We start from the raw sequence: 17,932 nt of genomic DNA, 5'->3' as shown, positions 1-17,932 counted from the left end.
GTCAGCAATTACAGCATATTTTTGAATAACTCTTTTTTTTAATAAAAAGTCCTACACTTACGTCCCACTTTAGGCTATATATTTTAACGCCATTAAACTTAGGGGCTAAATGTTTAGATTTAATGAATGGATAAAAACCCTAATGTGGGAAAGAGACCATTAATTGCTGCCAACATCAAGGAAGCAAGGTTGTCGTCATGTCATACAATTTTGTCATTTGTAAGTGACAATTTGACGATAAAATAAAATTTTCATAATTTTGTGCGGATGAAGTCGCATGGGGACAGATAGTTTAAAATTATTCGTACTTACAGCGATTTCAACAGTACTCGGCGGTAGTAACCTCGGCGCAGCACCTCTACAGTTATCAAGGCACCATTGTGCGCAGTGTGCCGCGCGGGGCGCGTCGGGCGCGGCGCGGGCGCGCGTGCGCAGCCAGGCGCAGTAGTACCGCGCGAGGCCGCGGCTCGGCTGCCACGCCACCGCGCACAGGCATAATACCAGCCAGACACGCTCCGCCCATTCCTCTACTGGACACTCTGTTATCTATTAAAGAAAAAAATTGTACTAATCAAAGAGTACCGTTTTCGTAACCAAATTTGCTTGCTTTATATTAATTAATCATGCCTAGATTTTTTGTTTCTACATCTTGTTACATTGCACATATTTAAGATTTTTTTCCGTTTTCAAAACACATCAGCACAAAAACTTGACTGGTTATGAAAACAGAAAAACAATTGTAACCTAACTGGTTGGGTAAATTTTGGTTAGGTAAACGGAAGAAGCCATCGTTTTGCGTTGTCAGGCTTGAATCTAGTCTCCTCCCCTTTCTAATTTTCTTATATCTATACTCTATACTTAATACTAGATGTTGCTTTCGTCTTAGTCCAAGTTGAATTTAAAAATAATAAAAAATATAGCTACTCACAAATAAATTACTTTTCTAACGGTAAAAGAAGTTAAAACTTGCTTAGTATTTTTTGAGTAATTTCAATACATTTTAAATTACACGTCATTAAACTTAGGGATCAAATCATTTGAGAAAAACTCGTCCTGGGAAAAGGAACAAAAACTACAAGCTTAGAGCATCAAAGGAACTAGGTTGCCATGGTAACGGTGATTGTTATCCAATGTCAAGGCCTTCGTCTTTTTGGCGGATTTAGGTGGCTTGCTCGTTTGCTATCTTATGCAATAAAAACAACATTCTCGTATACTACATATAGTGTGTCTAAATAATTTAGATTAGGTTGACAATTCACTTCAAATTTAGTAGGGATGGTTGTGTAAATTCAGTCATGAATCTTATCGATTTTTTATTTTTATTCTTATAGAAGTTAGAATCGATAGATTCATAGTCATAACTTATGAATTGAAAAAAAAAAAACACTGTTTTCTCAAATTAATAATAACAATGAGAGTAAATGTTTATTATTACTATTACAGCCGTACGTAATGGATTTCGCTATTATTTATGTCATCGCTAAATTCTCTACACTATAATTAATAATAGAATTGATCTCTAAATTAGTTAATAAGAAAATAATAATTTGAGTTCAATAATTATTTAAACCGAATATCGATAGTTCATAATTGTTCGCTGCGTGTTTGTGTCGTCACTACGATACCTGTCTATTAAGTACGGCATTTGCCGTCATACAAATTGAATTTGATACTTCATATGCGTCATTTATCAAACTTATCTAATTTATACAGACAAACCATAATAGATCTTACCTGTCGCACACATTGGATAAGTATTTCGTCCCGTAACTCTTCCCGTTCTAAACCTTTGCCTATCACAGATTGTATGACTTGAGTCTCCTTGTCCGATGTTAATTCGCCTCGCATGTAACGACATAAGTCCTGTAAAATATATTTTTAGATATACTAGAAATGAGAAATTTCAAAGATTATAATGATGATAAATAACTGGCTTTCACCCGCGGCTCCGTCTGCGTGTAATTTATGAAAAAAATAAAAGTGAGCCTATGTGTTCTTCCAGACTATTCTCTACGTCTATGCCAAATTTCCTCTAGAGCTGTTCACCTCTTTAGGCTACAAACTCTAATAAACCATCCATCTAAACTGTCACTTTTATAATACTAGTATCTAGCTGTTGCTCGCGACTTCGCCCGCGTGAAATTAAAATATAAAAAAAAAATCTCTATGTTACTCACTGATAACGTAGCTTTTTAATGGTGAAAAATTTTTTTAAATGGACCCAGTAGTTTTTGAGTTATTTCAATACATACAAAAATACAAATCTTTCCTCTTTATAATATTAGTATGGATTAATAAGATTCTATTATAATTATGTAAGAATTTACCCTGAAGATGTTAACTGCTGCAGTAACGCTGTCAGGGTCATGCAGTTGTATGTGGGAGGTGGGGATATTGTTGCCTTTATGGTAAGTGATCATCTCCTCCTTTGTTAGCAATTCCATTGATTTGCTTTTCCGCGTCAGGGTTGCCATTATTGTTCCTGTAAAATGTTGCAATTTTTAATAATATTCTTACGAAAGTGATAATAATTGTTACTAATCTTTTTGAAGTTACTATTAGAGCGAACACACCTTTGACTTAACTTGCATAACTGTTTAGTCTCGCTTTATTTGTTATAAGTATTATGGAAGTGCGCACATTATTCGATTTTTATTGCAACTAAATAGGAGTTGCGAAAAAATCGATAATCGCACAACAGTCGTGCGATAGTTTAGTCAAAATAAAAATTGTACGCACCTTCGGGTGAGCGTGGATGATCGTTGAAGTATAGTTTAGCGAAGTCAGCGAGGTCGTTGACGTCAGCGGGCGGCGTGGTGGGCGGAGCGCTAGAGGGCGGGGACGCCGCCTCCATCTGATGCAAGCGTCGCTCCACGCGCTCTTTGCGACGCGCGTTACGTTCCGTTGTCTGAAAACATTAAACGTAAATCGTAATTAATTTATATTCTAGAAGTTTCGATATAAACTGTACTAATACACTTACGATCCCTCCATCAGTATAAGAAAATATATACTATACATAGAATATTCAGAAATAGAGAAGAAACTAAATTAACAAGAAATATAATATAAAAATATTCTTTGCCGACTGGTAAACAGATAGTTGTGAAGAAAATAAAAAGTGTAACTCTGTATACCTAGTTCATACGTACTTTTTTATGATTTTTTTTTTAAATCAGCGCTTGACCACGATCCCACCTATGTAAGCTATTTTGAATAAAAGGCTATTTCATTTATTCATTCATTCAATAGACTTACATTGGAGTCTCCATTCATCAGGGGCGGGGGGCTGGTGCAGGAATCAGTGGGCAGGGCGGAGGCGGAGGTATTGTCCGGTGACGTCACCGCACTCGGCAGTCCCGGTAGAGTATCGTCTATCTGCTCTTGTAGAATCTCTTTGCTAGGAAAACTAGAACAAATGTTAACATGTATATATTTTAAAAAGACAAAGTTAATTTAAATATAATCCTACTAGCTTTCGCCCGCGACTTTATCTGCACGGTATTAAAAAACAAAAGTAAGTAGCCTATGTTCTTCTCTCTTCTTTTTTTCAAGTTTCATCGAGATCCAGTAAGTAGTTCAGGCTACAAACTCTAACAAACGTCCATCCATTTAAACATTCACATTGATGATATTAGTAAGATAAAATTTATGTTCTTACCCGTTGTTTTCTGGTGGCAATAACGGTGGTGGGGGTGGTGAAGTAGTAGGGGCTTCGCCAGGAGGGCGCGGAATGACGGCTTCGTATATCGGCTCCTTTCCATTTACTACAGAGAGCTTGCCGTTTGGTATTATACCATTGGTCAACTCCGGTGGGGTGGTATCTGAGAAAATAGAAAATAAATATTAATTTTACTACATGTAGGTAAACTGTATTTAAAGCCAAAAATATACCAAAATCTTATCTTACCTTTGCCGGCAGGTGGAGGTGGTGGCGGGCCCGCTGGTTCCGGCAATGTACAGGTAGTAGGCGGAGAGGGGAACGCGGGGGAATCTTCCACCGGCTCCATAGGAGGAGGGGGAGGTGGAAGGATAAGCGATGACGACATCACATCGCCGTTCGCCATCGGTGAGGTACCGTTCGTCAACGATGACGTCATACCGTTAGTTAGAGATGACGTCATGCTCACAGGTGTCGCCGGTTGCAGGATGGATTGTAAGGCGAGAGAGGAAGGTGGCGGAGGCAGGATGTCATCTGAGGGTGCCCCATCAGGTTTCCTCTGTGCTTCTGTGTGCGATTTGCTGAGTTCATTCATTTCAGCCGCTAGGACGTGTTCCAGCTGTAAAAAAAACTCTTTACACAAATTCTCCAAAGACATGTATCTTATAAGAGTCTCGGTGGCTCAGGGGTTTAGGCGCTAGACTTGTATTCTACAGGTCTTGGGTTCGAATCTCGCCATGTACCAATGGGAGTTTTGATTTTCAAATTTTATGCATAATTTACCCCACGTTCTTACGGTGAAGGAAAACACTGTGATGCAACCTGCACATGTTTGTAAAAGATACGTGTGAAGTGAACCAATCCGCAGTGGGTCAGCGTGGTTGACTATGGCTTAGTCATCCTTTTCTTAGGGTAGGCTCCTGAACCTTTTCGTGAAGACGTATAGCTGGTGATGATGTTGAATCGTATTGCTGTTACAATAACGTTCAAAATCGGTTACCTCTTGATGTAAATCATCAGCCAGTCGTTCCATGGAGTCTCCTATCTCAGCGATGGTGGGCTGGTGCGCGGGCTGTCCGTCGGGCGCGCCGCGCTGCGCGGGCACGTCCGCCAGGAAGTCGAACAGGTTGTCCAGGTTGACGGACTCCGCGCGCCCGCTGGGACACGACAGCCCACGGAGCTGGTCAGCCATCGTCTCCAGCTCCGCACGCTCCATGTTCACTTTCTCTGCCAGACTGGTGGAAAGATTTCAATTTATAAGTTGAATTCACAAAATGTTTCAATCACACTTCTTTTTGCTTCAAATGTGAAATTTTTATTAGAAATCGAACAAATAATCTCACAATTAATAATTGCGAAGGTTTAGATAGATGGATGGATGTTTTTATGACCAAACAACTCAACGCATCTCAATTAACTTTTAAAACACATGTAAAACATTATCTGAAAGCATTTGAGGCTGCTTTCTAAGTTTTTTTTACACCCGCTTTGACGATTTCGTGGGATTTAGCCCAGCTCTAGTGTGATGTCATGTGAGTCATGAAATTGAGATTGGAAATAAGATATATTTTTTTTTTATATTAAAAGGGGGCAAACGAGCGGCGTGTACACCAAGGTGGTCAACGACGCCCATGGACATCCGCAACACCAGAGGAACAGATGCGTTGCCGGCCTTTGAGGAAATGCTAAGCTCGCTTCTTGAAGGACCCTAAGTCGTATTGGTTTGGAAATACCGCCGAGGACAGACCGTTCCACAACGCGGCTGTGCGGGGCAGAAAGTTCCGCGAAAACCGCACGGTTGTGGAATGCCAGCCATCGAGATGGTGAGGATGGTACCTGGCGGTTTGTCGTGTCGTCCGATGACGAAACTCGGCGGCAGGAATCGTTCCAAACAACTCCTCGGAACACTCCCCGTGGTAAATGCGGTAAAAGATGCAGAGGGAACTGATGTCCCTCCGCAAGGCCAGAGGATCTAGCCGATCGGTAAGAGCTCGGTCGTTGACGATTCGAGTCGCTCTCCGTTGTATGCGGTCAAATGGAAGAAGCTGGTATTGGGGTGCTCCCGCCCAGAGGTGCGAGCAGTACTCCATGTGGGGCCGAACTTGCGCCTTGTAAAGTAGTAGGCGGTGGCCCGGCTGGAAATACTGCTTCGCCCTACTGAGCACACCCAGCTTTTTGGAAGCCAGCTTGGCCTACACAAAGTACTAATTCACACAAAAGTAAAAGAGTCAGAGAGAAAGAGTTAAACGACTAAAAGACTCAACTCACGTTTGATTCCGGACAATTAATATTACCATTTAAGATGTCACGAAAAACAGTTTAATTGAGAGATTGCTAACCTATTTCGTTCTTCTCTTAGTTTCATTTCATCATTAACCCGTCGCATCTCTCGCAGCGCGGCGGCGACCTCTCTCGCGAAGGCTCCACGTAGATGTCGCTGCAGCGTGAGGGCGGCGCGGCGCAGGCGCAGGAACGCCGCGCGCTCCTTCCAGCCGCGCCACGCCGCCTGCAGCACCACTGCAGCGTTGCGACGCTGCATGAAGCTGCGTCGCTGTACACTACCCTTGTACCACTGGAAATAAAGCGTTAAGGTTCAGGCTTTCAATAAAAAGTACTAGCTTTACCCGCGAATCCGTCCGTGTGGAATAAAAAAAATTAGCCTATGTGTCCTTCCAGACGATCCTCTAAGTCTATGCAAAATTTCAACGAAATCTGTTCAGCCGTTTAGGTTACAAACTCTAACAAACATCCATCGATCTAAACTTTTGCATTTATAATATTAGTATGATGTTTCTTCTTATGCGTCTTCAACGTCATATATTTTCTTAATAAGGAAAAGGTGAGAAAGGAAACGGACTAAAATTAGGTATCCATATCACATTATCTTAATTTAAGAATGTTTCAAGTTATAAATATTTTAAATATCAACTGAGAGCGATACTCCTTAACAAACTAAACTGAACTATTATTTCAATTATGAAGATTAAATCATCAAAAAAGACAAAAAAAAAAACTAATTGTATGAAGTTTCGTAAGTAACCTTTTGTATGCGTAGCGCGGAGGCCTGTAATAGTGCAGTCCTCTTAGCCTCTAGCGGGGAGTGCACGGAGCTACGCATAAATATCTTTGTGTGTCCTATCTGCCAGTCGTTGGCCGGCGCGTTCACTAATGACGTTATTGTTCTGGAAAGATATGTTTTTTTTGTTAGCATTTGGCAAAGTGTAATATGAAGTATCCAGTTTCACAGCTCTAATTACAAATAAGATCATAGTTTGTTTAAATATGCTTGTATCAGAAACGAATGAAATTTTACTCAAAAAAATTAAGTTTGTAACTCCACAAAGCACATTGGAAGAAATTGCTAAAACAGTTGATTATACCACTATTTTGGGATAGATGATACAAAAAAAGATAGAGCAATAAAAGGTAGACTGATATCTGTTCTTTTAATCTAATAACAAAGCATAGTTATGTGTATGTCTACATTTATAAAGTGTTAATAAAAAAATCGATACTATGCCGGTGTAGTGGCGCATCACTAGATCATTGACGTACACGTCCCATCCCTATGACAGCTGTCAATGTCATACAAGTATTATGCGCGGTTCACACTAGGCCAGTACAGGTCAATACCGCTTAATAACTGGACAGATCACTGTGGACTGTGAACGATAACTGGCACTAGTGACTCCATAATATGGCTAGCTGCAAATATCCAACTATACTGGCCAAATATAAACCGGACATTAATGATAATTGCGCCATCTAGCGGTGATCGTTGGACTTAGTATTAAAGTGATTACAATTATAATATAGTACTAACGCGATATCTGGCTCCATAGGGCGAGGGTGCGGTAGCAGGCAGCGGTAGCGCGCGCGGAACAGCGGCGCGGGGAGGTGCACGGGGTAGCCGTCGCGGCGGATGCGCACTATCTCGTTCATACCGAGGTAGCGCAGCTGCTCCAGCACTAGCTGCGCGTTGTACGTGCCCGCTTCCTTGTGCTCGTTGGGCTTTATACAGCGGACATACCTGACAGAACAACATTCATATTCATTAAGCATGAAAATTTATAACATATTATAATGGGAAAAATACTGAAACGAATCTTAAATATTTTGCTACGTAAGCGACGTTTACAATCTGATAGTCTAATATTGAAAGGAAATTAGAGTTTAAACGCTTAAGCGCTTTGTTAATCGGTCGTTACTATCTCATTATTTTAGACCATAATGGAATTTTGGCACTTATAACTCATTCTGATCAATTACTACTCTTAAGGCTAATATTGAAACGACATTCAAATGTGTAAACAATTTTATCTCCAAAATTCACTATCAGACAAGTCAGAAGTATGCGGTAAAGCGAAGTGTTCAAGATCGTTTCGATACAATCTCCATTGCAGCCGTTTAAACTACATATAAAAATAATATGTTTGTCTATTAAATATCTTACCAAACATCAGTAACTTGCAGCATATCCACCAGAGATTGCAGTTGTGCGCGAAATGTGTCCACAACTGTCGGCCTGCCTTTAGACGTGCCTCGTTGTGTAGTACTAGTCGTACCAGGACTTGAAAGAGATATCTCCTGAAATTATATTAATTAATATTATTATAACAAATATGAAAGTAATATCCGACTCAAAGGACCAAAGTAACTAACATGTCCAGGAGGTGCCAAATCCTGAGAATAATCCGCTAGTTCCCTTACAAAAGGGTTAGCGGATCGACTGAGATGGTCGATAAAGGCGTCTTGTTGGGTATCCCTGTTCTTGTCGACAAATCCTTGGACGCTGTATGTGACCGTGCCAGCATAATGCTGCACTCCGAACTCCTCCTCCCATTTCCTACGGGAACCTTTCACGAAACTTTGATGATCGCCGAATTCTCCTTGAATGTTTGTCAGGTATGCGCCATCAGAACCCTGGAAATAATAAAACTATTAACTTCTGGAAAAAGAGATGTAAAGGGAGGGTAGAAAAGGCAGTTACCTTTGGCATGTGGCATTGCTCACTTAACAATTTCAATAAACTTCTAGGCGGTTTCTCCAACAATTCCAGACAGGCGCCGTTGTCCGTGAATTGTATTTGATTGTAAATTATACCTTCTTGGCGATACTGGAAAAATAAAATAAAAAATAAAACGTAATTATGCAAATTTTAACTCAGACAGTCTACACACCTGGAACTAAACTATCGCACAACTGCTTAGTCCGGCTTTAATTCTTATAAGTTTAGATGGAGGTTACACTACTCGATTTTTAGTTGTGCAACTAAACTGTTGAATGGGCTGTGAAACAATCGACAATCGCACAACAGTTGTGTGACAGTTTAATCCAAGGCATCCCGCTCTTAGTATGAAAATATATTTACAAAACAAATGACACTTGAAACAATAAAATTCATGATCGTGTTTTGTTTAAAACAAATTACTCACAATTTCTTGTTCCAAAGCGAAGACGTAGTTGTTAAAGAACATGTGCAGTTTTTCATTGGCGTAGTTAATACACAGTTGTTCTAGAGAGTTGGTGGCAAAGTTCTCGAAGCCGAAGATATCGAGTACGCCGAGAGCGCGCGTCATCTCGCGGCCCGGCGCCGAACAGCTGTTCACGTGACGGACGAGCCATGCGAACGTACGCGCGTATAGTGCACGAGCCATCGCGTGACGGTTCTCACGAGCCTATAAAATGTGTAAATAAAAATAAGTACATATACCCATTGAAACATTCGTAAATATCTCCATAAGAGATGGATGGATTGGGTGAAAGGCGACACGAATAAAGAAGTGAATGCTGATATGACGGTAAGTATATTAACCGGGATGATGCGCTGACCATACTGAAGTTAGAGGACTGGGAAATAATGGTTGTCTCCATAATGAGCATATATATACTCTGTGCAATGCAATTCGCAAGTCAAGTGTAGTGTTTATCTCTGATCTGAGACTAGAGAATACAGACAAGGGTGACTAACCTCCGGTAGTCTTAGTGGTATATCGGTAACGTTGCCGCGCACGTTGATCTGTCGTTCGAGCAGCACGCGGCGCGCGGTGGGCGGGGCTAAGCCAAGCAGCGACGCCGCAGCTTCCACCGCCTCCGTGTCCTCGCCGCAGAGGGCGCTGCGCTCGCCGTCAACATCCTAACAATTTTATCAATAACTACCTGTTTCCAAGCATGTTTCTTCGCATTATAATGTAATTCAAATGCTTAAATGACAACGAAGGCATATTGGCTAACAATTAGCATGTCAATCATGCTTTGTTGCTGCTATTGGCTTATAGTTTTTTGTCCCTTTCCCATATAAAGATTTTTTTTAAATCATTTAGCCCCTGTGTTTAATAGTGCGAAAATATATAGCCTATAGTGTACTATAGGTGTAGATATTTTATTACAAAAAGGATTATTGAAAAACATGTTGTGATCGCTGACATCGTACATAACAAAAAAGTGTGTTACGCTTTACGATAGTACAAAAATAAAACATTACTATAAGGAAGGAAATCTAGGATTTCTCTTACCTGGAACTGTATGTTCCCAAGCCACAGTATAGCAGCCAGAACTTTGAATAAGCCTTCGCACATATGCGGTGGTACTTGCAGCACCGTGAGCGCTAACTGCAGCGCCTCCAGCTTGCCCTCCCCCCCGCGCCCCTTATGTGCCTCGACGTCATCCATACGTAAATACTTGTATTGGATGTCGTCACGTAGCCGGAGAGAAGAACGGAGCTCTGCATTATGCTGGAAAGAAACAAATATTCTAATAAGATAGGTTTCATAGTAAAAATATGGTCCGTGTTACATCTTACTGATATTATAAATGCGAAAGTTTAGGTGGATGCATGGATGTTTGTTAGAGTTTGTAGCCTAAACGGTAGCATAGATGCCGAGCATAGTCTGGAAGAACAATGTGTTTTTTCATAAGCTACTTTTTTTTAATTCAACGAGGACAGAGTCGCGGGCGAAAACTCTTGTTAAAATAACATGTTTGTGGTATAAGCTTTTAAATAGGTTCAGTAAAAACAAATGAATAACAACTTGTTAAGAAACAACTGAGTACTTAGTTGAAATATATCGAAAGTTTAATAAAAGCCCACCTATCAATCGACGTCAAACTCTACAGCGCCCGTAACAATCTAGCAATTTAAAAGCAATTAAGTGTTGCGTGGAAGCTGGTAACTAACCTTAATCTATTCCTTCACGCCCACCAACTTATTGCTTTAACGATATCTGTTTTGAACTAATACATTCAATATTTGACAAGACTATTTTAAAACAAAAGAGATACAAAGTCGTTTAGAGCTTGCATTTGTTTATTTTAATTAACAGACTTCAAATGAACCTTTCTAAAGATATAAATCCGGCATTTGTTCACAATAGGCTTGTTTTTCAAAACAGATTAGTAGATTTTTTGTTAATTTACTCCATCCAACTTGTAAAACATGTGATAGAAATATCAGATTTTTATCTTATCTGAGTGACGTCATTCATCCAGTGGTGGGACAGGCCATTAGGGTTCTAAGTGCTACTTACTTTAGCGCCTTCAAGCAGCTGATAGAAGACGTGGTAGTTAGTCTCGCGGGGAGCAGGGCCGGTGATTCGCGCACGTTCTAGTAGGAAGTCGCGTAGCACAGCGCCGCGGATACCACCGCGGTGGTCCAAACGCACCTCCACGAACTTCCCGAAACGAGACGAGTTATCGTTACGGACCGTTTTAGCGTTACCTGGGAAAGAATAACATTTCATTTTCTATTAATGTAATGAGAAAGTTTAGATAGATGGCTGTTAGAGTTTGTAGCCTAAACTGCTAAAATTTGGCATACATATAGAGAGAGTAGTCCGGAAAACACATAGGCTAATTACTTTTGTTTTCTTTTATTTCACGCGGAAGTCGCGGCCGAAAGCTAGTATTTTATTTTATTTATTTATTTAAGTACAATGTTTTATATCTTGGGTATAGAAACGTTTCGTAATGTTAACGTGCAAGGAAGTACTAACCAAACGCCTCAAGTACGGTGTTAGCTTCTAGGATCTGCTGCTCTGCCCATGTGGCTTGGCCACCCGCAGCGCATAAGTACTGAAGAATCAGCTTTGTGGTCTCCGTCTTACCGGCACCGCTCTCGCCGGATATCACTACTGATTGGTTCTTTTCTCCGTTCTACGTGATAAAATTTGTCATAGTTAGTTTTGTTTTATTAACAGTCGAACTGTTCTGTTAAAAACTGAGGCGTGTGTCGCTAAAATTTCAAGTGAACAGCTAAAATTACTTGTAATTTTATACAATAAGTGAATTGTATCTAAATAGTCGGTATAAAGTATCTGCGCAAGATATTTTAATCAATAAAGCAGTATTTATAAGTTGTTAGTTACCTGTAGCGAGCTATACGCGGACTCCGCGAGAGCGAACACGTGCGGCGGCATGCTTCCGAACGCTTTGCCACGGTAGTTCTGCATATCCTCCTGTTAAACATTTAAACAACAATATAAAAGAAAACAAATAAACATTATTGTTATCAGTACCACAAACCATTGTATTTTTTAATAAAATTACATTTATGTACTTGAAAAATATTGCCATACTTTTACGGTTTGAAAAAACGGTGACACTCGATTGAAATGACAACATCAACTGCATTATTATCTAAAATTATCATTTTTTATTTTCTGGTTGGAGTTGTAACTTGATTGGTAAGAGGTAATTCAACACTAACAGATTGCACTCACCATTGTGTAACATCCCAGCTCCTTGTATGGATTCACCGCGACCAGGATTGAGCCCGTATATGTCTGATTATTGCGTCACAGAATATCATTCATAACCAACAACAAACTATAACAATAAACAACTAACAAAACATGGTCCAACATGGACCTCGGCAGGGGGCGCAGTTGTACCCTTTAGATAATTAAAAAATGTATAATTTAATGGTAGCTAACCTAGAATAGATCATCCTTTGGCGGCGCCCTTTAATTAGCACCACTTTAAAACTTAATAATATTTGTTTATGTTTTCGCATTGATGATCGCATGATTTTCGATATCCAACCAAAATCTGTGTTCTTAGAAGGTTCATATTTTGTACACAAATTGGATCAGCCAAACCTTATAAAGTCTCTGTCAATCAGACCTAAAAGGGCGAGAATTTCGGGAAATACTAAAAAAGGATACATATACGAGGTCGTGAACATATCGCCGCCTCAGGTTATCGTTAATAGCAGCTTCTGTGATCTCCGGCATCATGGTCATGTCGGGCACGCCGGGGCCCGCGTCCGCTTCGCGTTCCTCCATCGTGCCTGAAATTGAAAAAAAATACTCTGAAAATCACAATTGAAATAAATTAAGGATGTACTAATGATTTCCAGGACAACTGCACGGATTATTCCCAACTGTCATCCCGCTATGTCCCCACGTGGAGACAGATGAGAATAAAAACTTTCATTCGTCCCACCTTTAAAACGAGGTGACGGTTGGAACTCATTTTATTTCATAACGGTTCTATCTGTCCCCTTATTGGTGATAGTGGGAATAAAAGGTGGAATGGATGTAACTTTTTATTTTTACGTAGGGACAGAGCGGGGTGACGTTAGGTAATAATCCAACTGCACTACGAAGGGCTGATGATTTCAAACGAAGATAAACTTTAAAATACATTTTCTATATTGTAATATTTTACAAAAAGTATTAAATAAATAAAATAATAAATTTGAAATCTCCCAACCCTAAATTTCATTACAAGTCTCAATTTACAAAATGGAATAAAAACATCGCTTATGTAATAAAAAGATGTAAAAAAATATGTTTATCTTCATAATAAGATAAAACGGATCGTCAATAAACGGGATTCCTCCCCCACTGCTCTGATGTCAGCTACAGTTCAACTCGAGAGGGTTGGCGGGGTGTATTCTAAAGTCATACGACGAATGTCGAACAGGTCACCGATTCAAGTTCAGTAAACTATTTATTTTATTTGTAGTGATAATAATGTTGGCGAGACAATATCACCTTTAAAAGAGCAATGTCATTTCAAATAACCTTAACCCCTATATAATATTACTTACATTTTTATTATCTAATTTTAATTTTGTTAAAAAGGAGTATATATATATATATATATACGCCTTGACGCCTTAAAGTTTATTTATTTCCGAATTATAGAGTAAGTGATAATTTTACAATGCAATTAGTGCAGTTATCGATCGATTTCAGAATAGTACCCCTAGGTGTTCGGACGGGCGTTTATCACGACTCGGCGCCCCGGGGAATATTCACGTTGAATCCATTCGGCTCGATCGACTGCCGGCTGTTTTCATTAGGGCCGATGTGTCCCAGTGAATAGAAATAGAGCAACCTTCTGATACTATTGTGAACAATCAATCCTTATATTGTATACCTTATTCCTATGAACATATTAAGCTTTCTACGAAATGTATTCAAAACAATAGAGACATGAAAACCTCCTTCATTTGGGAAGTTAGTTAAAAATGCACATTTAAGGGGGTTATGTTCAAATTATTTAGAATAATCGTACTAATATTAAAAATGCGAAAGTTTAGATGGATGGATGTTTGTTAGTTTGTAGTCTAAACTGCTGAACGGATCTTGATGAAATTTGGCATAGATGTAGTGGATAGGCCGGAAGAACACATAGGCTACTTAGTTTTTTTTATTTGACACAGACGGATTCGAACGTAAAAGCTAGTATTGAAATATAAAAAAAAACCTTCGGTTGGAAGTAGTAGATTGCTTTTAATTTTAGTTTCCTCACAAAAGTGCATATTTATTTTACTACCAAACAGAGACCTAGTTTGTCTAGACTGGTAGGTGCCTGAATTAGTTATTCATCGGTAGCAACGGGGTGCCGACAACGCCTCGCTTAATCTCCATTAAGCGGCTCCGATAGGATTACCTCATATCGTGTGTTCATTACTGTCAGGGATGTTTTGTAAAACGTCCTTGATGTAGTTAGCACAGAATGTAACATCAAAATAACCGATATTCGGTAAAATTAACCGATAACATACGATTGCAATAAACAATAGTTTTTATAACCGATTAATCGGGATTTTCGGTTTTTGTCGACATAACTTTTAATCCACGGCTATTAAGCAGACGAAATATTTTGCATTAGAGTACAATTTTACAAGTAAACTTCTACGCTTATGCAAACTGGTAGAGGTAGTCCTAAATTTTTCTATAATTTTTTAGTCTTTGTTTGCAAACAATAGACAAAATGTTATTCAATCCAAACTTTAGTGTCGAATAAGTCCAATAAATATTTGGAAAAGAGTTCAGAATTGTGTCTTTTTAGATAAAATATATGTAAAATAATATTCCCTATCGATATCCAATCTTGATGTTTCATAAGATGTGGAAATAAATCATAAACTTGAAGACTATAATTTGTATAACGCCTACAAACAGTCGTTGCGTGGGATTCGAATGCTGGACACTTATTTCCAATGATACTATCGTTGCATCAGAAACCGATGTACTTAATAGGTACAGGTTTTACACCCCTGCACTAAAAAAAAAAGATCTATGGTACTTGTATATATGAATATCTTAACAACCTAACCTTAGTATATAAAGAGAAAACTTCAAAGTAACAATCTTTACTCTATACTATTATAATAAAGCGTAAACACACACTTCTTTGTTGCCTAAGATCTCAGCAATTACAGCATATATTTTTAAATTCTTTTTTTAATAAAAAACCCTACACTTACGTCACGCTTTAGGCTATATATTTTCACGCTATTAAACTTAGGGGGAAATATTTTGGATAAAAACCCTAATGTGTGAAAGAGACCATAAGTTGCTGCCAACATCAAGATAGAAAAATTGCTAAGGTTTGTCATGTCATGTCATTTTGACATTTGCTATTGATAATTTGACAAAGGTAAACAATAAAATTAAGTTTTTATAATTTCATGCGGAAGAATCCGCATGGGAACAGCTAGTGTACAAATATATCTAGATAACAGGCGACCTATCGACTTTATTTTATGGCGTCACAAATGACTATAAGAGCGGGCGCACAACTTTGACTAAACTATCAAGCTGTTTGATTGTCGATTGTTTCGCAGCCAATTCAACTGTTTAGTTGCACAACTAAACAATTGTGCGATAGTTTAGTGTGCGCACGCCCTAAATCGACACTGAGTTAGTCTGCAAAACAAATGGTTGGGTTCGCGAAGCCACCGGTTCATTGTACTTAATGCGAATTAAATAATATCATAGTTGTCTGGGCTATATCGTTATATAAATAATGACATTATAATGTTCCCAGAGTGTCGGGACGGTAAGTTATCGGACGGAAATATCACTTGCGGGACGTCAGTGGCACTTCGCGCCCTCGCTTCACTTGTCGCCATTGGCCTACGTAAATGTATACTTTAAGAGTATAGGCAAAAATAAGATTTTGATCTTTCTAACAAACTAACTTCAGAGCAAATTAGCTAAGGGAGTTTTTTAGTGTAGATTTCTAAGCGAACGAACTGTTGTTATGGGAATTTAAGGGGTCCTGATCTGTCTTCCAACCTAAGATAAAAAGTCCTAGAAATCTTATAGCTTACTTTTTTTTTTTTATTTATTTATTTAGTTTGAGCGTTAAATGCCAAATCCGTTACCTCGAAGTAAATCAGTCTTATAGTGCAGTGACTGAAATATAAACGGAATAGTTATTGAATACCTAAGGAACACGGTAAATACCATAAATAATTTACAGAACGGATATTCCTGTAAATAGGAAAACAATTCCCCGTATTAATTTATAGTTTTTTATCCTTTTAAGTCAGATTTAGCAATTATGATTTATACTCTCCATTTAAATTATTATAAAACTAGCTTTCGCCCGCTTCGTCCGCATGGAAATAAAGAAAACAAGAGAGAGTAGCCTATGTGTTCTTTCTGACTACCCTCTACGTCTATGCCAACTTTCATCGATATTCATTAAGCCGTTTGGCCTATAAACTCTAACCAACATTTATCCATCCATCTAAACTTTCGCATTTATAATTTTAGTAAGATATAATAAATAATAATATCAAATTAAAGGCAGTGATACTTTTCCATCACCCCCAGTCTTTTGAACAAATTTTCAATATCAAAAACAGCACTTTTATAGCTCGGAGAGCTCAAAGAATGGTTAATCTATCCACAAAAGTAATCTAAACGCTATGCGGGATACGATTTAAATCGATTTATGGAACAAGATCGATTAATTCGAACAATCACAATAAGTAATGTCGAATGCATTGGGACATTAAGGATAATGTCATTGCGTTTATAAACGAGTGATTCAGTTACAATGAATGGCTTCATTTCTGTTGAGTGTCGGGGTCTTACGGTGTGTTTACAATGAATAAACCCGTGTATAATATCATATTGATATTACTCGTGCACAGTTTTGCTGATGGCGTTATGACGTCACAGGTTAGAGCTTAGTAGACTAGCATGGGACGTGGTCGGTGTGGCACAAGGCTAATATCTCTTTTATTCGAAGAGAACGAGAAGAATGACATGTTTTCCTACACGTTTCTACAGTGAGAACCTAGGGTTAATGTTCATTACTATTTAGTAGCAATTCAACTGTTTCTTTACAAATTCGGTTACTAATGGAAGTTATACTTCTGGGTGCCGACACGACTGTCTGTCTAAACCCTCCGAGAATCCAGACAGGGTCGGGCCCCTCCTAATAAATTATCACGCAAAAATTTTAATATCGCGGTGACAAACGAATTTACATGCGATTCGATAATTAAAATTGTGTTTTAAGACATTTTAATTAACATGTTGGATTATCTCATGTCGTCATCACTTTGTTGTTTCACTGTTATTACATAAAATTTTAATTATGAAGATATGATGTAAAATTTACAAGGTTATATAGTTGTACCGTTCGATATATTAAACTCAAATTAATCTATACTATTATAAAAAAGCGTAAACATACAGTTCTTTGTTGCCTAAGATGTCAGCAATTACAGCATATTTTTGACTAATTCTTTTTTTAGTAAAAAGCCCTACACTTACGTCACGCTTTAGGCTATATATGTTCACGCCATTAAAATTAGGGCGTAAGTATTTTGGATAAAAACCTTAATGTGGGAAAGAGATCATAAGTTGCTGCCAACATCAAGGAAGCAACATTGCCATGTTTTGTCATGTCATGTCATTTTGACATTTGTAATTGATAATTTGACAAATGTAAGCGATAAAATAAAGATTTTATAATCTCCTGCGGATGAAGCCGCATGGGAACAGCTAGTACATATAT

The 17,932-nt window shown here is 38.6% G+C and overlaps 1 protein-coding gene across 1 annotated transcript in view; it reads right to left on the bottom strand.

Moving 5' to 3' along the window:
* The window catches only part of LOC106101085 (myosin-I heavy chain-like), a 76,279-nt gene that overhangs the window by 12,320 nt on the left and 46,027 nt on the right, over positions 1-17,932 (bottom strand). The window contains exons 3-24 of the mRNA XM_013280190.1: positions 12,823-12,947; positions 12,379-12,441; positions 12,025-12,114; positions 11,653-11,812; positions 11,188-11,378; positions 10,177-10,395; positions 9,633-9,797; positions 9,097-9,339; positions 8,652-8,777; positions 8,324-8,584; positions 8,115-8,248; positions 7,485-7,691; positions 6,702-6,843; positions 6,001-6,233; positions 4,662-4,896; positions 3,911-4,280; positions 3,662-3,824; positions 3,259-3,409; positions 2,740-2,908; positions 2,328-2,482; positions 1,735-1,863; positions 313-546 (exon numbers count right to left, since the gene is read on the bottom strand). Coding sequence (XP_013135644.1) covers positions 313-546; positions 1,735-1,863; positions 2,328-2,482; positions 2,740-2,908; positions 3,259-3,409; positions 3,662-3,824; positions 3,911-4,280; positions 4,662-4,896; positions 6,001-6,233; positions 6,702-6,843; positions 7,485-7,691; positions 8,115-8,248; positions 8,324-8,584; positions 8,652-8,777; positions 9,097-9,339; positions 9,633-9,797; positions 10,177-10,395; positions 11,188-11,378; positions 11,653-11,812; positions 12,025-12,114; positions 12,379-12,441; positions 12,823-12,942 — 3,960 coding nt within the window. The 5' untranslated portion in view covers positions 12,943-12,947. The remainder of the gene's footprint in view (positions 1-312; positions 547-1,734; positions 1,864-2,327; positions 2,483-2,739; positions 2,909-3,258; positions 3,410-3,661; positions 3,825-3,910; positions 4,281-4,661; positions 4,897-6,000; positions 6,234-6,701; positions 6,844-7,484; positions 7,692-8,114; positions 8,249-8,323; positions 8,585-8,651; positions 8,778-9,096; positions 9,340-9,632; positions 9,798-10,176; positions 10,396-11,187; positions 11,379-11,652; positions 11,813-12,024; positions 12,115-12,378; positions 12,442-12,822; positions 12,948-17,932) is intronic.

Source organism: Papilio polytes, unplaced genomic scaffold, assembly GCF_000836215.1.
Source record: "Papilio polytes unplaced genomic scaffold, Ppol_1.0 DF824024.1, whole genome shotgun sequence".
In the NCBI taxonomy this organism is placed as follows: domain Eukaryota; kingdom Metazoa; phylum Arthropoda; class Insecta; order Lepidoptera; family Papilionidae; genus Papilio; species Papilio polytes.
The sequence above is the reverse complement of the archived record's forward strand: the minus strand, read 5'-3'. Positions and strand labels throughout refer to the sequence as shown.